We start from the raw sequence: 23,332 nt of genomic DNA, 5'->3' as shown, positions 1-23,332 counted from the left end.
TCCACTTCCAGGGGAATTTTATTCTGATATTCAATGATGCAAAAGTGAGAAAGCCTCCCAATCTAAAAGAAAAGGGGGGTTGCCGTAAATCTTGTTCTGAGTCAGTTAACAAACGGATCTGAGGGGGTATGCACAATACCAAATGATATGGGCCATGGGCATACCAGGAAATCCTTGATTCATCTTTTGACTCACTTCAAGGTTTTTGTGCCGCTCCTCGAAGGTCCTCTTTCCTCACGCTTGAATGTGGAGGACACAAGATAAAATTACATTATATATGTAGTTTCACATTTATAATATCAACTGTCACCTAATACATCCACAAAAACACTAGAAGTACTCTTTACAATAAAACATAACTATGTCTTCCTCCAATAAAACAGTAGCATTGCAATTTTGTTCACTCAATTGTTAAACACGCCACAAGCACTGGTAAGAAACACAACATATTTATTAAAAGGAAAGTGCACAGGTTCTCATGTCTAAGGTAGACCACAATATGTTCATCAGGTATATGGTAGATTCACAGCCTGTAAGATGACCAACAAATATAAGCTTTACCTCTATTGGATCTACACCATAATATTCTTGTATGCCACAAATTGAGGTAAAACTTCACATTACAATTCATGTTTTCTATTCTAGCATAGATTTTCAAATTCCTTTTGGCCTTGGAAATTGAAGATATACCATAAACCAACTAGAACATAACTTCTATGTGACTAACACAGTCATATCCAGTAATAGCAGGTTTTGTGGGAAGTAAAGCTTTGCAGATGTGGGTTTTGCGGGATTAAATGCAGTAATGCTTTTACAGAAATGTTTACCAGAACTATCAAGAAGAAAATCAATTGCCCAGTGTTGTTACTCCTTATGATACCTAGAGATAATTTAGTCTTTTTACCAGGGTTAACAACCTTAAAAGTAAGATAGTTACATGCACATTTCGTTCTGATGCATCAACACCATTTCCATAGGTCACAATTTACAGGCGTTTGTGATTACCGCAGTAGTTACAGTGTGAGGTTGAAAGCAGTGGTAATGGCCTGGAATGGAGCTTTTGGAAGTAAAAATAGCCCATTAGCACACAAATTCAAATTAAGAGCTGGAGCGAAAAGGCACGTCAATAGCTTTGTCTTGCCTAAATATTGATAAAGTGTGTATAGCGGCTGACAAAAATAAAAAACTAAACCCATATCATTATATTGAGCACTACCTTGTGTGTACCATAGATGCCTCCTTACCATCCCATCCCACATTCCCATTGTCCCCAAATGTAAAAGATAAAATAAAAACAGAAGAAACAATTTTCACCTCAATTCTGCATCTTGCCATCCTAAAGGATTTTGAAACATCGTACTACCATTCACGAACAAAGTGGATACGTTTTTGGACCAATATATGCAAGAAGTCTCCAGAGAGGTGCTCATCACTAATCAAGAAATTAGACTTGGAAGAGTAGTTTGACATTAGTTCTAGATGATGGAAAAAAGGAAAATAAAAACAGGCACGCAGTAGCACACAGAATTGTTGCAGCTGATATTTAAATAACTGCATGACCAGGCTCCCACTTTAAGCAGCCACGTTTTCCAGGCATTCAGTGGATGAAATGTAATCTGCTGGGATACTATCCACTCTTATTCACAGAAGGAGAGAGAACTGCTAAACCTTTTCGGTGAATTTATGAAATTCATTAACATTTACTTAAGCCAGTGAAAAACATTCCCATGATGTTTCGGTCGTTTAGTCGATTAACAGGTCAGAAACCTAAATACAATAGGCTCACTATCTTTATTGGAATCCTCCTAGCATTATGACAATCAAGAACGAAAAACTGTATTCAAATACCAAAGAAACACTCACCTGTGTTTCAGTCAGTAGGCCACTCAGAATGCCACTCTGGTATAGACATGCTTTCCATATCTGGTGTATCATTTATTTCTAGTACTGTGTCACTTACTTGCCTTGAGGTCTAAAACCATCACAGTTATACTATGTCACCTTGTGTGAATGCATGTGGAGCTGTACTTGAGCAATAAAAGGACCCACGTTCAACATGGACAGACATCTACTACAAACTTGTGATACAATCTTGGACCAGAATTGCATTCGTTAGGTTAAGAATGCAGCCGTACTTCTCAAAGCAAATTTCTAGCAAAGAGAACAAACATTCTGAACAATGTCAGGGTCCGACCAATGTTTCAGAATGGAAACCTACTTCCCCCAAGCATTAAAGGTCCTTATTGCTTCAAAAGCTAAATGCTAACCTCACTTGGTCAAAGAGGGGCATAACCTAAGGGCATTTCAGTGCAAGGATGAACAGAACAGGAGCATATTTCAGACTCACTGGTATGTTTTCAATTACTACCCAAACAAAAAGAAAACTCATTTCGTTTGTGTTGGGGAGTGGGCGAAGAGAGAGTGGGAAGAAGGCAGGCTCACACAGAAACTAACAGATCGTTACCTTTATAGGGGATGAGAATGGGCTTTCGCCTTTACTACATTTATATGAAAAAATACCTACACTCCAAGTTATTATTACACAAGATAAGGGTGTCAATATTAAATGCAAGTCAATGCTTCACCTAATTGTAGGATGAAGTCCAGTAATTATAAACAAATTATAAAGAGGTAGACTTGTGAACTTGGTGACTCCAGTAGTATGAAGAATGCCCCTTCTTTTAATATACCTGCAGACATTCCTGAATGCTGCGTAATATAAATCATACTTCGTGTGTGTAAGAGTCTATGAAAATGTTAAAATGTAGGATTGTGAAACGTTGGTATAATTGCCCATCCATAATCACAACTTGTCAAATTGGTCCAGAGACATCACATAAGAAGCTATTTGTGCTGAATTAAGTCCAGCTTTTTCATTCCTGTGTTCAGAAGGGCCACTCCAAACTGTTGAACCACTGAGGTGTAGTCGGGAACCCAATGAATTCTATACTTGCGGTAAGCTACTAACCTACAAAAAAGCATAGTATGTCATTTACAGACCTCACAGAGGATCAAAGATCACTGAATACAAGTTACCTGGTTGATCCTTGGATTTTCAGAGCTGCCCAAGTACATGTCTTGAAAGGAGTAACATCGAACAGCACAGCCTAAAAACAATAATTCTAGCATGGAGGTACCAGAAGGCTCTTTGCCATTTGGTTATTAGGTAGTGAAAAGTCAGGAGGCATGTCTCTCAAAAATAAGTGCCGACGTTACATAGTTGAAATGTGTCAAGGCAAATAATCTTTATGCATGCCTTTTGGACAGGATAGTCAAGGGCAACATATTGTAGACCTCTTCCCCTTTTGTTTGGGGAAAGGGTGAGGAATAATGAAGGCACTGGCACTGCAGATCTGTTGGTATATGAGAAATACATGAAACACCCAGGGCTCAGTGGCATTTGACATTTTGGCACATCATATGGGCACATCATATGGATGCCAGAAATTACACAAAATTCCAGGGCACCGTGTAATGAAGGAGACATTAGGAGTGAGGTTCAGGGATATGAATAAATGAGAATGTTTCTTGTGGTGATGTAAAATTCCTCCAAACAAGCAAATGACTAGAACCAGTTAAGGATTTCCAAATCTGATTAAACATCTCTGGCCTCTAGATGTCAATGTACAGACGTGCAAAAGGAAAGGTACATGTCATGACAGCCAATGCTAACAAAGCCAATAGAAAGCACTGTGCGAATTCTTGTAAACCCATTCCCTCCTAAGAGTATCAAGGATTTTTCTCTACGCTGCTCTGGGAAAAATACATTCTCCATCACAGCTGAATCAGACCATGGTATCAGAGGACCAACTGAATTTCTGATTCACTGTACTTAAAATCCCACTCTGTGGTAAAATGAAGTTTAGACATTTCACTGAAAGGATCAGACATCAAAGAAGCAGCAATTCACCTTTATTTCTGCAAACAACCTGTCAACCGTCTTGCAATGCTTGTGGTAAAGAAAAAAGCTGTCATTAAATACTCTATGGAGATTGGTACCAACCCAGATTAGCCACAATAAAAAAAGGAAAATCCTTTACACTGAGCCCAAACACAATGTAAAGCCTTGATGCTAGGAAAAGAGACAAATGAGAAGAGCAAAAGTACATGTTCATTTGGATGCATGAAAAGAAAGTTAAAAGATAACATTTGCATTTTCAGTGGTTGAACAGGCACACTAACAACTACTGCAAACCGAGGAAGGTTCAAAATGGCGGCTTCTTATGTTAATAATCACATAAGAAATCAAACGTTTTGAAAATATCAAGCGCCGGCCTTATGAAGAAAATGTTGTATTTAAAGATTATCCAAACCCATAGAAGTTAAATTAACTTCCAAGTATTTTTATGTGCCACCTCATTAAAACATTTTCTGTTTTCTCCATTTGATGATGGCCCAAATACCCTATTGGGGAGGATCGAGCAACCTGCTCATCAAGATACATCTGGAAAAACATTTAAGAAGCAAATAAGGGGGAAAAAAGTCAAGTGCCAGACAATGGCTATATAGATGCATGGGTAAAGACCTCCCTGCTTAAACACTATTTGGGCAGACTGACCATTGAGAACTCACCCATTGTTTACAAATGAATACATTTATAACAGTTGTGTGCACGCAGAGCAAATATTTCTAAATGGATTTTGAACAGACAAATATGAATAGATTTTATTTTTCGTAGAATAGCATTTGCTTGTTCTCTGTTTTGAATACAAACTTCACAGTGACGAGCACAACTAGTTTGAATGGACCAGACTAGCTGGAATCTCACTTGCACGCACACGCGCAAACACACACACTAAAGACAATTCAAAGAATAAATCTACAATCATTGGGCTTCAGCACCCTTTTGGTAGCTCTGATAGAAAAGGAAATAAAACAGTTGCACATGCTCATTGATGGCCACGGTTAGTGGTTAGGTCAAACTGGTTCAGCTCGGACTGGTCCAGCAATTCAAAATCATCCCCTTCTGCATCAGTGTCCATCTCAGAACTGGAATTTCTGTGATATGTTCTTACTTGCCGTGGTGGATTGTCACTGAAAAAGGGGCCCTGTTGGGAGGCTCCTGCCAGGGCATACTGAATCATTCCTCTTGTAACCAACCCAGCTAAATCGTTAGTAAAATTCTGCACGGGTGGAAGTCCACTAAGTGACATCTCTGTGTCCAATTCTTCCTGATCATAGTAGAGCTGACGGTCTTCTGATCTCTGCAAGTTATGAGCACTACTTGGGATACCAATACTTGTGTCATCTTCATCATCTAGTCCCAAAGTATCAGGGTTGATTGAAGGAAAATCTGGTAGATCCCTTGCAAAGGATTCCTCTGGATCGCTGTGGCGGTCGAAATCTAAAATAATTAAATAAAACAGGTCTCAGATTCCAGACAAAAAATGTGATTGTGAAATATACGTGTCTACTGCCCAAAGCAGAAATATTAATAAGGGGGATCCTGCTCCTTCAGCTGTCATGGAAGGATATCGCAAACAGCACTCAACCTGTATGCTTGCATCATTTCTGCAATGAATCACTACAAAGCTAACAGACTGGTGCATACAGACCATCTATAAAATCCTCAAAAATATAGGTTTGTGGAGATTATGTTGAAAACTACAAAGAAGCTGCATAATCTCATTTGTGGGAGACAGAAATGGTAATTCAATATTGATGATGGGTCTATCAATTTACAATCAGATGGCTGTACAGCGTGCAAGGAACACTAGACAAAGGATCCAGTGGAAGCAGGAGCGCAAAAAGAGGCATAGGACTTACACATTCAAGGGAAGGCAGACAAATAGAAGACACTTAGAACAGTGAGCAAGATGAACATCAAATATAAAGAAAGATAAGTGGAGGAAAAGGGAGTCATGAAAGGTAACTTACTATAGTACTCATAGTTCATAATGGCTAATGTATCTTTATTAAATAAAAAAACACTTGATTATCTTTGCCTGTGTGTGGTATTATCAAAGCTTTTAACAAGAGTGAAAACTCTTAAAATAAGTCACCATTTGCATGTCTTGCTTTAAGTTTATCTATTTAATTTGATCAATTTCATCACCAAAATCACACTTTCTTTATAGGGGAAAAACTGGCATACATAGTTCACAAGTAAAACATGAGCTACCTTACGGGAGCCACACTAATAGAATTACTTGCACAGTTACAGATCTTTTTGTATGAAGTGTAGTGTAAAGATTGTAATCCCTCACTATCTTAGTTTTGATTCCGGTTTCCTAAGCCGATCTAATGATGAATTAATGAAGACACTCGGGATTAAGGATTAGAATGAATAGAAATTGGTGTCAAATTTCTAGTCAGAAAGGTACTAGTTGGAAGGGTAAGAATGCAGACCTTACTACCTGGTATTAACCCTCAATACAAACCCCCTGATAAGCTTTGCGCAAGCCAGCTCCTCACAACAGCATCTCTCACCATCTGTGGCAGCACACAATGCTCCCGCCACATCCCAACTCCCACAACAATACTGCATGCATTCTACAACCACCATCAAAAAGAAGGCCTTAAAGTGCGACTTGGATACTTAGTTAAATCTTGGCTGGTGGGGGCCATGGTTCCAGAGCTGCACAAATACTTCAGGGAGATAGTGGGCTGCGGAGGAAGTCTGGAACTACAAGGAGTCAGCAGGGGAGAGGGGGCTGGTGGGTCTGTACTGACAAAGCCAAAAGGGTATATGCTGTGTTACTGCGTGTGTTTGTACTTTGTGTGTCGGTGTGTGTGAACATGGTGTGGCTATCGCTCAGTTTAATTATGGCTCAGACTAACAAAAACAGTATAAAAAAAGTGACTTGGAATGTAAATGGGGTAAACTGACCAAAAGGAAAGGGATTTTAAATAGACTAAATGAACTAGAAGCAGACATTGCCCTTTTACAAGAAACACACCTGTGAGAAACTGAAGCAGAAAAAAATGAAACGTGGTTGGGTGGGAGTATCTTTTTTGCTCCAGCTTTACTTCCAGCTCCAGGGGAGTTTGTATTGTAATAAGAAAACATTTACCAATATCTGATATTATCTATAGTAAGGATACTGAAGGGAGAATGGTCTGTATTAATCTGAAAATTCAAGATATCGAATACAGTATCTGCAATGTGTATGCCCCAAATGTTGGAAATTGAAAGTTGTATGCATCATTAACAGAGCTTATACAGAATCTGAATCAACAAAATCTTGTGGTGGGAGGAGATTTCAATATCACACTAGATCCCATGTTAGACAAAAGCATGAAGACTATCAGCAATGAAAGCAAAATAAAACTGGATGCAATGTTAAACTTTATGGAAGAATGCGGATTAGAAGATAAATGGAGAATTCAACACCCACAGGAGAGACGATCCACATTCTATTCAGGGTGTCAGAAAACATTCTCGTGCATAGACATGCTGCCAACATCTGGGATTTGCACACAAAACTGTGCCCAAAGTAAAATCAGTACTATGCTAATCTCAGACCATGTGACAATGCTATTAGATATGTCCTTGACATACCCAATATCAAAGAGGAGTTATTGGAAAATGAATGTCCTCCTGCTAGAGGATATGGAATTGGTGGACAATGTAGAGACAGAAGCTAAGTTCTTTGTGGAAAAAAACTGGACAGCAGAAGTGGAAAGTGTTTGGGAAGCCTTCAAATGTTACATGCAAGGCACGTTAATTGGACCCTCTAGTAAAAAGAGGAAGGATAAGGATTTGGAGGGGAAAACAACTTACGGAAGAAATAGAGGAAATTGAAAAAAACACTGTTAAAACATTCATTGGAATCATGCTCAGCACCAACTGTCAAAAAGAGGAAACTAGAGGTTAATCTAACAGAAAAAATAGAAATACAATTATTCAGAACAAGGTGTAGCTACTACGACAGTGGAGAGAAATGTGATCGCCTCTTAGCTCACCATCTGAAGGTTATGGAGAATGAAAAATCAATAAATGCCAGTCAGGTGAAATAACTGTTGAGCTGTCACAGATTAATAAAGGATTTAAAGAATACTACCAAAGGTTGTACACATGTGAAGGGAAGAAGGAACAATTGAAAGATTACATAAGCAGCTGCAACCTTAAAAAGATGGACCACAAGGCGAGCTCAATTGTAAAATCAGAATCGAGATATCGAAGAACTTAAAAAAGCAGCATGCCAACTAAACACAGGGAAATGTCCAGGGCCTGATGATTGCCAGCTGAATTTTACAAGGTTATGCTAGATGAAGGGTTTGCTCTGCTGTTGGCAATGTTGGAAGACTCTAGAGAAAGGTACGTGCCCTCATTCCACTCGACACGCAATTGTCTCATTATTTCTAAAACCAGGACAGTCTAAGCTGAATATGAGCAGTTATATGCCCATAAGTCTTATCAACACAGACAAAAGAAATATTAGCTAAAGCCATTGCGATGAGACTTGAAAGGTTGCTACCAGAGAAAATCGGACAAGAAAAAGCAGGTTTTGTAAAAGGACGACATGCTTCTGAAAACATGTGCAGACTGATTTTGACCCTATTTGAAAGCAAGCGTTTGAATAGGGAAGTCCCAGTACTGTCGTTAGATGCAGAAAAGGCGTTTGACCGCATTGACTGGGATCAATTGATGGTCACCTTAGAAAAATCAGGTGTGGGAGAACATCTACTAGAATGGATCAAACGACTGTATTCCAAACCAACAGCGAGTATATCTAATTATGGTTTTTGCTCAGAAAGATTTGCACTGGGCAGAGGGACATGTCAAGAGTGTCCTTTGTCCCCGTTGTTCTTTGCTCTCGCTATGGAACCTCTGACTGCAAGAATCGGAGGAGATGAGTTCATTCAAGGAGTCTAATTTGGAGAAGCTTCTCAAAAATGATGGCTTCAGGTGGATGATATGTTGCTGATGATACAAGAAATAAAACAATCAGTCAAAGCATTTATGAACCAAATCAATGAATTTCATGAGCATTCTGGATATAAAATAAACTGGTCCAAATCAGAAGCAATGCCCGCGTCAAAGACATGTACTGCACAACAGCTAACTGAAATTGGTTTCAAGTGGTGTCCTGAGAAATTACGATACTTGGGCATTTGGCTGGCGAAGGATCTGGATCAAATGATGGAGATTAATATGCACCAAGCTATCGAACATTTAGAAAAGGACTTACTTAGATGGAATGAATTGAAGTGGAGCCTTTGGGTTAAAGTAAATGCGATCAAGATGACATCGGCTCCCCAAATTAACTATGTCCCGAGTATAATTCTGATGATTGTAAGGAGAAAGCAGATAAAGAAAGTGGAGAGTCTAATACAAACATTCTTGTGGGACGGCAAAAAACCACACTTAAAACTCTGGAAATTACAATTATCAATGGAAAGTGGAGGTTTGGCGGTACTAGACTTTGGTAACTCATCTGGCCTTTGGATCAAGGCATTTGCTTCCATTTATAGAAAAACTCTCCGGATGTTTGGACTCTAGCAGAAACCAGTAGATGTACTCCACTAACTCTGAGGGCATTATTATCTTCGGAAGATGTACAAGGGTGTAAGTCAAGAGCACCAACAAAGTTTCTAAGGGCATACGGAAAAGGACTTTTTAAAGTTAATAATAAAGATGTTTCCTGCTCGAAAAACTGCTCACTCTGATTAAATCTGGAAATTAAACTGGAGGGGAAAACATTGTTTTGGCTCAATTGGTTTTTGAGTGGCATTCAGTGATTAGGAGACCTGTTTGAGGATGGGAAATTGATTTCTTTTGAAAGACTGAATATTGAAAAGAAGCTTGAAAATGTAACATATGGAGAATATAGGAAACTAAGGAAATCAGTGAGAAACAAAATCTCGGAAGCGGGCAAAGATTGGATAAATTGGCTGCGGGAGTTTTGGAATAATAGTCACATCGCCTCCAATGTGTATAAACTCCTAGAACAATTCAGGGTTCCCAATGAAAACCTTCTAGTGAAATGGTCTGAGGTTTTAAATTCAGAGATGTCTGAGGGTAGGTGGAAAAATATTTGCAGGAATGTATCTTTAACCTCATTGAATCTAGGAGAAAGAGTAAGAAATTAAAATCCTGAATAGGGTGTTTTGGACTCCACAGAAATTATTTAAGAGGGGATTGTTAATGTTTGAGGCATGTTGGAGATGCAAGCATAGGAAGGGTTCATTTGAACACATGTTATGGGATTGTGGGTCTGTGAGGGATTTCTGGAGGCAGGTAACAATGACAATGAATCAAGTCTTAATGTTGGATGTGGATTATGATACTTAGAGTATCATTCTAGGAGAAGAAAACCTGATAGAGGATTTATTATATCCGCAAATATGTTGGTTTTTTAGAGCATCGCTTTCTGCTAAGAAAATGATTTTAAGGTACTGGAAGAGTGAAAAAATTCCATCTGTTTCAGAATGGTTAAGAGATCTGGAACAGATAAAAATGGAAAGGATGATCTGCAGAAACAACAAAATGAAACTTATAGGAAGATATCTGGGGTAGATAGATGGAGCTGTACATGTCTTGGCTATATTGGACTGTAATGCTCTAGACTGTACTGAGCTGATATGACCTCACATGTGAACTGTTGTATAACTGTTTGTAAAATAAGATGTAGTGATCTGCAATTTAATTGTATTGTGTAAAATTCAATAAATATGTGAATAAAAAAATAAACTCATACTGGCATTGGGAAAGGGGCAGGCAGGGAGGTAGGGTAGGGAAAGGAGAAAATGGGGAGGACTATCCCATTGAGGAGCGTGAAGGAAATGTGAGTGGACACAACAAGCAGTTGCTGCCAAAGGTGACGGGAAGCTGAGAGGACAAAAGGAGGTCTGCAACTAAGGGCTAAAAAAAATAAAACGGGACTACAAACACACACTTACCTGCATTTCTTAGTAAGAAATCGCTGCTGCCTTAACCCACTCCACGTGATCACTGGGCATGGAAATGGAGAAGGTACTCCGTGTACTTTCTTTTGACATTTCATGGCAATCTTTTTCTTTAAAAGGTTTGCAAGAGAAAGATGACAGTGCACGCTGTTTCTCATAAGAAAATATTAAACAGAAAAACCCCCTCCACATCCACCTATTCGTACTCTGGATGTTCTGCTTGGATTTTAATGGCTATAATGCCCCTCAAAGGAGGGATGTATGGGACAGTAACTGCGAGAAGGCCCCAACTGAAGGCCAATTCCTCAACCACTTGGGTTATTACTTAAATAACATATCATCCTCCTTCGGGAGATCTTCATAATATTCATAAGCAATTAAAAGAATAGCAAGTCCATTGGATCTGTGACATTATATCGCCCTGGACATTTCATCGCATTTTGTGTAACATTTTTATGTTGGGGTAATCTCCTGTTCAACCGCCTCTTCCCTGGACCCCAGCCCCCAAACTCCTTTTCCCTACTCACTGATCCTCAACAACATCTAAAAAGTGCCACATAATAAATAAGGTGAAATTTGCATTCACGAAATGGGGTGAAAGGGCTGCAGTTGGTTGAAGGGGATACCAGTCAATCTCCCTAAAAGGGAAAGAGTGGAAAATCAGCAAGATAAAGAAAACAAAAGGATCAGGGAAAATTCCACAAACTACTAGGAAAACATGCTCTTTAACCTACTGACTGCTAGGACAGCAATTTTTTCCTATGGCAATTAGGACAAACATACTAAGGGCGGTTAAAAGGGTAAAAAAAGGTTTGCGTTTGACTGACTGATTTTACCATATACGCGATTGTCAGACTAAAAGGCATTAGTGTCGGGCAAATGGGTGGAAAGACTTCTAGATAGTGGCATTGCAGATTTTTAGGATGGAGCTATACCTCAAAACAGGTATGACAGTTGCATTCCCTGTGGTGTAGTCGGCCTCTGTTTCTCAGCCCCTTTATTTTTGATGAAATACCTGAACAATTATTTCTTGGTTGCTGGGAAACACAAACAGATTGCCTGAGGCAATACTTTACAAACTGGTGTTTGCACTTTGGTCTCTTTAATCCTTCTAGTACCAGAGAGCTTTTCTAACATTTAGATTGTGAAGTGGTCTATATGCCAGCATGGACAGGGTTTGGCGTAGGATGCTTGTATTTCACTAGTCCTTCTGGCTGACCTGACTAGCAAAAACTTATAAGGAAATGAAAAATGGTATGTGAACATCAATAGCTGCAGTTAGTGGAATATTAAGATTGTTCAGCGTTGTGCTCAGAAACAGTTTCCGTTGTAGGTTTTTTTTTTTTTGCCGCAGTAGATGGTCACCGAAAAGGGGCTTGGTTGCATCAGTCTTTCCAAGGTTTCTGTTGGTCAGATTTGTGAATTAGTTAAAAAAGGAGGGACACTGGTGTCAAGAGACTGGCAAAATGTCAGAAGTAATGCAAAATAAGACCCAATTATATTTTAATATATGAAGATATCCAAGCCCATGTTAAGTTGACATGGATGTGCAAAGGACATCTGACTGATAAATGCAGTTTTCTTTTTAACCTTCTTAAAATATATATATATATTTGTAATGACCAGGAAGGTAAAAGAAGATTCCATAGAATGATTTAAAGTAGGCAGTGAGCTCTACCTACTGGACTTCATCAGTTAAGGAAGTACCATGTCTTCAAGACACAGAACGTCAGGTGATTGAAGTAATAGTAAGGTCCTTTAGATATGTTTCTCAATTTTTAGGATAGTGAAACATTCGAGAAGCAGAATCAAATATCTATTGTAGGTATTCAGGAACCATGAAGGAAGCTTCCATGATACAATGCAATGTTACACACTGTCAAATAAGCCTTGCTCTAGAACTAGAACCCATGCTGGAATGCTAAGAAAGACATTTGTAGTGGCTTACATGGTTCTTTTACAAATGCCTTCCAAGGGTACATGCTGCTATAGAAGCCATGTCAGCCCATACAAAGTGAGCATGCAACTCCTTTGGGGTGTGACTTAGGAACAAATATGTGGATGTCCTAACCTCTCTCCAGATACAATTTCAGAAGCCTGCTTGGATATAAATTGTGTAATGTGTTTTCTACTTCCAACTATGGATTCAGAAAAAGACAGAAGGAATCATCTGGTTAACGTGGCATTCCATACACAAACTTTTCTATGTGAAACATCATAAAAGAAACCTCTGAACAAAGGACTTTGAGCTTGCATACTCTTTGCAGAAGCGAGCAACACCAAGAAGGCTGTTTTCCAAGTTACCCACTTGATGTATTTGTAACGAATAGGTTATGAAAGTCTCATGCTGAATGGGGGTTACAAACCCAAGTGTCTAGCAGTTTAAGACAATGGAAAGGTACTATCCATACTGTGTTAAAAATAATTGCTTGGCTCTGCTATTCTGAAAGACAATACCAGAATGAAGCTTTATGCCAGCCTTTAATATCTCTGATATAAAGGCAAGCACATGATCTAAGCTGCAAATAAGAAGGTTAACAATTCTGAAGACCCTAGTGACAGAACCAGAATCGTTCACTGACATACTGATATCTTGTAAGGTCCTTTCTGGCTGCTTTAAGAATAGACATTTTCTTTGGATAACCAAGATGCACAATAGTTTACATCCTTGGGTGCCAGGTTGCTAAGGAAACCAATTGATATTGATGAAGTATCAGCAACCCTTAACCCACTGAAACTAGCACTCAATACTGAAGATGCACTGGTCACAACCTTATTATGTGTGACCTACTTCTAGGTAAAGTCAATCACAAGGTAGTGGTGGAACATGGAATCTAGAATAACCGACACTGCACTACGCTCTCTTCTTTAGCTTCCAGTGGCCCGCCAACCACACACACTTTACTACAACCACACCACCAAAAATGTGTTGACCTATGGGACATGGAAGCAGACTAGGCCCCACATATTTCCCCTGCCGGGCATCAATGTCATCCCCACATTCTCTCTGGCATATGCTGGGAGACCTTTAAGAATGGGAAAAAGTGGCTATTAAATGATATGATAAGTCATTTATAGCGCACCTGTACAAATGTGTTTCTAAGCGCGACAAGACAAGGGAGGGTCAGGAGGGAGGACCAGATAAACGATCTTACTAGGCCTTGTGCCATTCAGATCGTGCAAGTGCACAACGCAAAGTGCAGGGGAAGGGGAACGGGGGAAATGGGAAGGTGCCGCCAGGACAGCACGGCTCTGGGTAAGTGCAAAGAGGTGGGGGACTGTAGAGGTTAGTTACAGTCCCTAGTGCGTACAGACCTGGAGGCAGTGCAGGTGGGGGGGGGGTTAAAAGAGACCGGTCAAGAGGAGCCAGGTACCCAGTGAGACTCTGATGGTAACCAAGCAACCAGTCGGCGCAGCAGACAGGTAGGTCAGCAGGCAAGGTTGCGAGAGAAAGCAGAGGAGAAAAGGAAGGTTTTGAGCTGTTGCGGAATGTCAGGTCGTTGGGCTCAGGTTTGAGAGGGACAGGGAGGACGTTCCAGAGGGAGGCACCTGCAGAGGAAAGTGAACTGCCCCTACTCTCTGCCTGGAGAAGCGTCTGACCCTCAGAGAGTTGGAGGAAGAAGAGCGAAGGGCTCGAGAAGGAAGGTATGTAGGAAGAGTGATGAATGTAGTGTGGGCCCCAGACCTTGAAAGCCTTGTGGACGATGCAGCGGGTCTTGAACTTGATATTTGCCGCTAGTGGAGAGATTTCAGGCCTTGAGAGATACAGTCGCTGGGCTTGAGGCCAAGGATAAGTCTTGCAACGTTTTAACAACGGCTCTATTAAATATTTTCTGTAATGCTCAAGTGACGAAGTCCCATGACAGAGGCCGGGTTAAGGAACTGCGGTGTCCCTGGTGTTGGATGCTACAAACGGCTCCATGATTTATGTGCTCGAGGGCATAAACCGAGAATCCAACCAGCCCCAATCGAAAAACTACCCATAAAAATGTTCAGGAAAGTGGGTCTGCTAAGGTCAGGGGAACTGAGGGGCACCTAAAAGGTGGTCCCTGAAAAAGAGCTTAGTCAAGCCAGACACGGAGTTGAAGACCCAAGATTTAGCTGACACAGCCTTGACACAGTCACAATCCGGAGTAAAATCAGTTCAATGATCAGTTAGACCGCTGGCCCTTATCAAGAAAGAATCATTGCCCTAGAAGACGCCAAGGTACTGATTACAGACAACCAGAACTTGCTTTCACTCTTGTGGAAAAAGTACAAAGTGTTCGGCAATAAGAACGGCCGATACATCAATAAGGGAAGACCAATATTAGTCTTTGGACATGCCTCCTGGTAAAAACCACTAGTGTGGATTCGCGCAAGAAACATAATAAAAGACAAAGTGGTTTGAACAAAGGAAATGTTCACTTACAGAGCACAGGAGCCCACAGCAGGACTGTTGTGATCAGAGAGGCCCATCACAAAGTAAAACAAAATACAACAAAGTACCTGCTGCATCTCAACAGGAGCCCAAACCTCTGTGGTGCGGCACAAACCATGTGTTTATCCAATAGGGATTCAAGATGTTGGTTCACCGGCTTGAGAATTCAGACCAAGGACCCATGCACAGCACACATACAACCACCAAGAACAGCTGCAGAATTCCAAGTGAGGCTGGACCTGCCTGAATATATAGGTTAAGAGAACAAGGGGAACTTTGAGAGTCGGGAACGGGAGGACAGTGTGTGGTTGAGCAGCAAGGAGAAGAGAAGTAGGAAGGTGGAGGAGAGGGGAGTTGAGTAGAGAGGAGAAAGAGAAACAGAACGTGATGAAGGAAACAAAGTGAGTAGAAGGCCGTAAAAAAGAAACACAAGACTACTAATAAGGCAGTAGAAAGGGGAGAAAGTAGGTGAGAAACCAGCCTTTACAGCAATTCGAATTGTTGAGGAGAAAAGGAGTGGAGAAAGACCGAGGAGGTGAGGAGAGTGCTAAACAACCAAGGAGTAAAAGACAAGTGGACAAAAGCAGAGACAGTTGGTCTGGAACCAAGTACCCAAGAAGGTACCTAGCTTGTTGGAGAATAATAAGCCAAGGTGGTCTCTACCAGTCCTACAGGAGGTTAAGCCTAAGAAAGTCTGGCCCAATATGATCGTGCAAGGGATCTTAAATGAGATATCCATCCCACATTTCAATGATACAAGGACAAACTTTGGCGGTGCCTAATGTATCAGCGATGAGATGTAGACAGACAACTTTTATTAAAAGAAAGACATCTCAGCAAAGAAAGAAGTGCACAATTGAAGGAACAGAATTGCAATATTCAAGTGTGCTCCATGCTTACAAGTTTATACTTGATGAATTAGAATGTTTACCTTTAACATTGGAAAACTGTTAGCAAAGGTGTCATTTGTGTTAGGTCTGTCTGAAAGGGAGTAGGTTTTTGGAAGTCATACCACAGGTAATCACAGAAGCTCTGAGTATAACTGTTGTAAGATTCCAAACATTGGGCCTCATTCCGAGACTGGAGGTAGCCATGGCGCTATTAGCGCCATGGCTGCCTCCAATACCGGGTCCGGTCTGGTTGGATGGGGACTTACCGGGTCATTCCAACCCTGAAGGACCCGGTAAATCCCCATTCAACCAGCCATTCCCATTTGAGCTCCCATAGGGCTCAATGGGAATGGGGAAGGCAGTAATTACGGGCCTGCTAACAGCATGCCAGTAATTAGCACCCTGGTCCCTTAGGGGGACCCGTAAAGGACGTGTGGTGAGACCACACGTCCTTTACGGTTCCCGCTAAGGGACCTCGGAATTGGGTGGTAAGGGATTACCGGCACCGGTCTCCTTACCGGTGCCCAGTATCCCTTAACACCCAACTCATAATGACCCCCATTATTTAGCTGGGTCTCTGGATCCGGAAGGCACATCCTATACACTCACACTAAGGGAATAACGCTGTTGTTAACTGTCATAATGCATGTGCTGGCTTCTTTTTGGAGGAGGCCTGAATCGCAAAGTGATCTGTTAACAAAAGATGTTGACCACAATTCTGTGTGAATGTGTGACTTTTTTACTTCAGGACTTAATTAAATGTTTTCAGATCTGCTTTTCCTTTATAAGAAGGAACCAGCAAGAATTATTGGTGAAATAAGTATTCTTTTTGAAAACATACATTCCTAATTGCTCCCTATTACTGGTGAGTGGTGTGATGAGACACCAGAGAGGAAGGCCAAGGTGTCCACCAAAACACACTCAAATGGTAACTTAAAGTACTCTGGCTTTACAATACACTGAATCCCATAAACAACTATATAAACCACACCTTCTATATACTGTAAAAACATAGGCACATAACTATAATATTGCCTACCTGTTAAAAAAACCTTCATATACTTACTTTGGAATACCACAACAAAGCAAGCACATAGCAACACAAAACAAAAGAACAGTAATGCACAAGGCATTGATTCTACTTCAATCCATGAAACAATGTACAGGAGTCCAATCAAACGGTATGCCCCTACAATAGTGTTCGCCTAGAAAACTTCCACTACAATTACTGCGTCTACCTTCACTTTGCCAGGCATTTTTTTCATGCATTGCAACATTGTGAAGGTGGTAATGTATGTGGTTAAGGTTATCTAAAGGTTAAAGCCAAAGAGTTGCTAGGAGGGTAGAATATGGGGTCAAAAAAGAAAAAAAGAAGGGGGGGGTCTCCCCCTGTAATGACAAAGTTAATGTTGGGGGATGTGAAAGACAGGAGAAGTATATGGCGTAATAAATGCAGGGAATGTAAAGACATGCATCCAAACCAACCTAACAGGTAAGAACTAGTCCTACTGGTGTCATGGAAAGGTTGAGGGGGGGGAAAGAGGTTAGAGAAATATAGGAAACAGATTGAAAAGGCCAACAGACAGAAATACACCCCTAGAAATACAAACATAACCACAAGTGGTTACTGCAACACCATGTTCTCCTATGCACAAGAGTGAACTGCAGTGAATATACTCAAATAGTGAACCACTGGTTTTTCCCAAAAAATATAATGTGTATCAATTTTGCAATTAATACAAATAAATAACGAGCAGCTTAAATTAAATTCCCCCACAGTCTATCGGTCATCAATATTATTAGTAGTGGGCAAACGCTGTGCATTTTAAAATAAAGCATTTTCCTAATGCATACAGACAGACCTATTAGAGAAACTTTTCAACATTAACCAGATGGGTCATTCACAGAGATTAAAAACCTGTCCCAAACAGTATATAGTCACAATAAGCATAGTTCATATTTGCTGCAACGTTGCCAGTCATGCACAGTGAAACATATTTGCCATTTGCTGGAAACAAAAGTTGTCAGCAGTAAATGCCAAATAGAAAAATAGCAAAATCTCCATACTTGCCATCAAGGTAGAGTACCATGCCAATGCAAGTGGGCTAGTAGATTCTGCAAGCCCTGCAATACAGCGCTTTATAAGAACCAGCCCCAAAGGAATAAACATAGTCCCTGGAGATCTGTCATGCAGGTGGCCAGCACATGGCCATCGCTATTGGATCCAGTTCCTGGGGGTGGACCAGTGGGGGAGGATCACCTCGATGGTGGGTCTACGGGAAGTGGAAGTGGGACACAGATGGGCGAGACGCGGTACCCTCTTCCTTATACCTTTTCCCCATCGTACCCTTAGGATACTTAGAAGCTCCAGCCCCCCCACCCTCCTTTTCCGACAAACACTTTCTTACACCGTGGAAGACAACGGACTACCACCAGAGCCATTTAACTGACTTATCCCAATATAAGGACAGGCAATTGACAATAACTACACACACCCGACAGCCCTTTCCTTTCCCCACAGGGATAAAAGGCAGAGCACGAGAACACCCTTTGAGCACAGACAAACGCACAAGGAAGCAGCTATTCCAGGACGGCAGTTCAAACGGAGAAGAAAGGCAGCGGGACATGAGGGGGGTGGGTGGGTAGTGCCCTTCCCCTTTTCGAACCAAACCCGCAAAGCCTCAGTGAAAGGAATCACAAGACCAGGAACTACAGCCGACGTGTGGTGTAACAAATGACAATGGTGCACAGGAATCTCCCGCACTGATAACCGAGGCAGGGAGGCGCGCTTGCAACCGTGATACCGCCCTTGACTCCAGAGGCAAGAAACGACAAGGAGGTCAGCACAGCCGGTGTTACGCTCACCTGGTTCCATGGGGTCGCCACCCAGCAGTTGGGGTTCAGATGTCCCTGCTTGCGATGCCCAGATGGGACCAGCGGAAGAGTTCTGCCTTGTTTTAGATGTTGGCGGGTTCTCCGTCCTGCTGTCTTGGCAGGGGCGCGTTGTGCTTGGTGGGCAATGGCGATCGAGTTGCTTCACTGATGCCGGCCCGCCTTGAGTCTTTCAGGTAGGTCTTTATTGCTGTGAATATTGCTGTTCTTGCATGCCTTTTAAACAATGTCTTTTTCTTCCTAGGTACGCAGAAGTCCAATATGTGGCAAGGCGGAATCTGTGTTTTGCTGGTAAGTATGGGCGTTTTTGGAGCGCCTTGATGCAGTGAGTACGCGCTATGCGCTGCGCTTAAGATCCCTTGCCTTTGCTAACCTGTTATCTTTTCCTCTCTACAGGTCGCGGTACTCGGCCGGAGTATGGAATTTCCGTAGTGATGCTGATTGAGGAGCAGCTGGCGAGGTAATCCTTTCGGCACAGTTTGTTAACTGTACAAAGTCTAATGCCTTGTTTCTTCTTTTTTACAGGTCCGTCGATCCGAAGGAGCGCTGGTTCCAGGATGATGGTCTGGAGAGCTGCGGACTGCTGGCGATGAAGTTCAGGTAAGCTGCTGCCTTTTCTCACAATGTCTTCTCCTTTCCTTTGCAGGTACTGTTCTTCCGAGGTTCGTGGCTGAAGCTGAACACGGTGAGCGTTACGTTGCAGAAATGCAAACTAACGCGAAGCGTGTCAGTCTATTCAGTGTGGTTTAAATAGCTTCAAGAAAGAAGTCCAGGTAAAATAGTCCCCATGGTACACACCCAAAAACACTACACTGCAAGCCTGGTTTCAAGGAGCCAGGTTATGTAGATGTCTCCACATGACTGGCATTAATGAAAAGTAGTTCCCAAGCACAAGTCAATATTCAAACATGAGCCTGGCGCCAAAGGCGCCAGGCCTCGCCCCAAGAAGGCCTAGGCTGCAATTTCTTGGGTTTAGTGGGGACTGGAATCAAGACTCTCCCTAGCCCATAGGTTGGCCAGGGGGTCTTCAGAGTGTGGGTCGTGACAGCCGGTGAGTCGGAGGGAGAACCGATAGTAACCCAGACAGTGTTGAGCGAAGGTTGCAAACAGCAACTTGTTATGAACAAAGAACTTGTGTGCTAGTGAACTTTTAAAGCCCAGGGAAAGACTAGCTGCAGAGTTATGTTATGTTACTTTGCATTTAAATAGCACCTTATGTACCATTGGTATGGTCTGAAGGCGCAGGTAGGTTGAACGCCCTTGGGAACCGGAGTTCAAGTCAGAGAGAGAAGAAAGAGTCAAAAGGTGGTGTGAGCACCGATTTGTGTGCACCTGGCGCAGCATTAGTGTAATAGCTGCTTCTTAGCGGTAGGTGTGGTGGTTGAGAGATCAGGAGTATGTGTTTGTTCTGGCCAGATTTATCCAGACCGAAAGTGACTGCGTTAGGCCTGAGGAAAACGCCTGGCTGGGGAGTATGCAGCAGATGTTGATATGAGAACAGTTATACCGAATTGTGTCATAGTATCTCTGTGTTCTAGTTGAGTGGTGGTGTAAAGAGGAGAGTAAGCGTGGTGATGTGATATGATGGGTTATATGCTCTTTCAAACATTCACGCAATTCTATGCGCTCCAGTCTGCTCCATGCACTCCAGTCCGCTCCACACATCCAAACGACTGTCTGCCATGCACTCCAGTCTGCCCCACGCACTCCAATCCGCCCCACGCACTCCAATCTGTTTCTTGCATTCAAATATGTTCCATTTACTTCGATCCGTGTATTCAAAGTTGTTTTATGCATTCCATCGACATATTTCACCCGTACCCTCTTCATACTTCATCCGTTCCATCCACATATTTCACATGTTACATCCACATACGTCATCCATTCTATTCACATACGTCATCCATTCTATTCACATATATCACTTGTTCTATCCATATACTTCACCCGTTACATCCGCTCTACGCATTCAGCAGCTCTACCTACTCATCCGCTCTATGCAGTCATCCGCTCTAGGCAACTCATGCGCCCTAGGCAACTCATGCGCCCTAGGCAACTCATGCGCCCTAGGCAACTCATCCATCTGTTCTGCGCACTCCTGCGTTCTACACACTTCTCTGTACTTACGCACTCATCCGCTCTACATGCTCGTCTGCTCTACACACCCAACCGCTATGCGCACTCATTCGTTCCACACGCTTCATCCATTCTAACTATTTCATCCACTACATTCACTTCGTTCATTCATTATCCATCCATCCGATCTACACACTCATCTGCTCAACGCATTCATTATGCATTACATCCATTTCATTAGTTTAAATCTTGTTGCTGTTTTTGCACGATTTATTCTTATTGTCCACTTCACTGCTTTGATCTACTTTACTCGTTCAATTCTGTTTGTCCTTTTAGTTTGTATTAGCGATTATTAGATGTCGATTTCTCGCATCTAGTGGTTTGTTGGATTGGTGTCATTGAGATGCTGTTATTCTGCATACGGGTTGGTTTTAGGGGAAGAGCCTGGTTTAAAGTAGTTTGCGGAACAACATTAGATCCTCAGTTAGGCGGATGTGGGGTGGGAGTGCATTCCACAGCGTGGGGGCCAAGGCTGAGAATGATGATCCGCCTAACCTGACTAAGTTTGTCTTAGGTATGACTAGGAGGCCGGCTGAGCTTGCTCTTAGAGTGCGTGGAGGGTGATCGGGTTTTAGCTTGTCTTGAAGATATTGAAGTCTGGTTTTATACAATGCTCGATGGGAGATGCATAGGGTTTTGAAAGTCACCCTTTGGGCCACTGGAAGCCAGTGTAGAGTCTTAAGGGCTGGGGAGATGTGGTCTCGTGGGCCGAGCGCAAGTAACAGTTTGGCTGCGGCATTTTGCGCCCTTTGAAGTTTATTCAGTTGGTAAGCGTGGACTCCGAGGTAGAGGGGGCTTGCGTAGTTCAGTCTGGATATAACAATTGATTGGACCACAGCGAGTCTGTTGGGAAAGAAGAGATATGGAAAGATGCGCCTAAGGGTTTTAAGGTGGTAGTGGCAGGACTTTGAGACGTTGTTGACTTGGCGCGGGAGTGTTGGGTCAGAGTCAAGGGTGCATCCAAGGTTTTTAACTGAGTTGGAGGGGGTCGGTGGGTTGCCAATGGCCAGGGTAGTGGGTGTGGAAGAAGTTCGGAGTTGCCACATACCATGATTTCAGTTTTGGAGGGGTTTAACAAGAGGTGGCTTTGGGTCATCCAGAGCTCTATGTCAAGGAGGCAGGAGGCAAGGTCAGGTTGGCAGTTGAGTTTTGAGATCAGGAGTTTTAGAATTAGTTGTGTCGTCAGCGTAGTTGTAAAACATGATGTTGTGTGAATGAATAATCGGTGGGAGGGTGATCAAGTAGAGATTGAACAGGAGGGCAGATAGGCATGCTCCTTGTGGGACTCCTTTGTCCACTGGTCGGGCTTGGGAGGAATAGGTGGAGAGTATCGTTATTTGGTACCCATCTTTTAGGAATGAAGCTATCCATTTAAGAGCAGTTCCACGAATTCCTAGGGAGTGGAGGTGGTCAAGGAGGATTGAGTGATTGATTGTGTCAAAGGCGGCGGATAGGTCAAGAAGGATTAATGCGGCGCATCCGCGGAGTCTGCCGTTATTTTAAGGTCATCCCAGATTGAGGTTATGGTGGTTTCAGTTCCGTGACGGGCTCTGAAACCTGATTGTGCGGGGTCTAGGAGATTGTTGGCTTCGACAAAGGCCTTTAGTTGGGAGTAGGTGGTCCGGTCAATGAGTTTGGCAAAGAATCTGGTGTTTGAGATGGGGTGGTAGTTTTTGGGCTCGAGAGGGTTGAGAGAAGGTTTTTTTATTAGAGGTTTGACATGAACCGTTTTGAATGCGTCGGGAAAGATACCCGAGGAAAGGGAGTCATTTATAATGGATCTTGCATGTTCTCCTGCGCAGGTGGAAGCAAACATTTCTTTGAGGGTTTTGGCCAGGCAACGGTCTAGCGGAGAGCCGGATGGTTTGCGGGCAGATACAAGTTTGAAAATTGGTCTGGTGATATTGGACTTAAGGATTCAAATGTTGGTTGCGTAGTGGTCGCAGGCGGTGGGTTGGCCGGTATGGGGGGAGGGTTGCCTGGTGGATGCAAGAGAGCCAGTTTGGTGGTTAGTGCATTTGTTCCATCGAGAGCCGTGGCGTAAAAGTGGAGAGAGAGTGAGTCGCATAATGATTGTGAGGGGGTCGGGACGGTCGTAGTGCATGCCGGTTTGGTGAATTCAGAGATAATTTTGTGAAGTTCT

General features: G+C 42.3%; 1 protein-coding gene across 1 annotated transcript in view; it reads right to left on the bottom strand.

Moving 5' to 3' along the window:
- Positions 1–3,895: 3,895 nt before the first annotated feature.
- RETREG3 (reticulophagy regulator family member 3) overlaps positions 3,896–23,332 on the bottom strand; it is a 430,431-nt gene continuing 410,994 nt past the window's right edge. Inside the window, exon 9 of the mRNA XM_069634424.1 lies at positions 3,896–5,344. Within this exon, the coding sequence (XP_069490525.1) occupies positions 4,890–5,344 (455 nt within the window). The 3' untranslated portion in view covers positions 3,896–4,889. The remainder of the gene's footprint in view (positions 5,345–23,332) is intronic.

The sequence above is a fragment of the Ambystoma mexicanum genome, chromosome 13, assembly GCF_040938575.1.
Source record: "Ambystoma mexicanum isolate Mex_15411 chromosome 13, UKY_AmexF1_1, whole genome shotgun sequence".
NCBI lineage: Eukaryota > Metazoa > Chordata > Amphibia > Caudata > Ambystomatidae > Ambystoma > Ambystoma mexicanum.
Note: the sequence above shows the minus strand (reverse complement) of the source record. Positions and strands in the feature narration are given on the sequence as shown.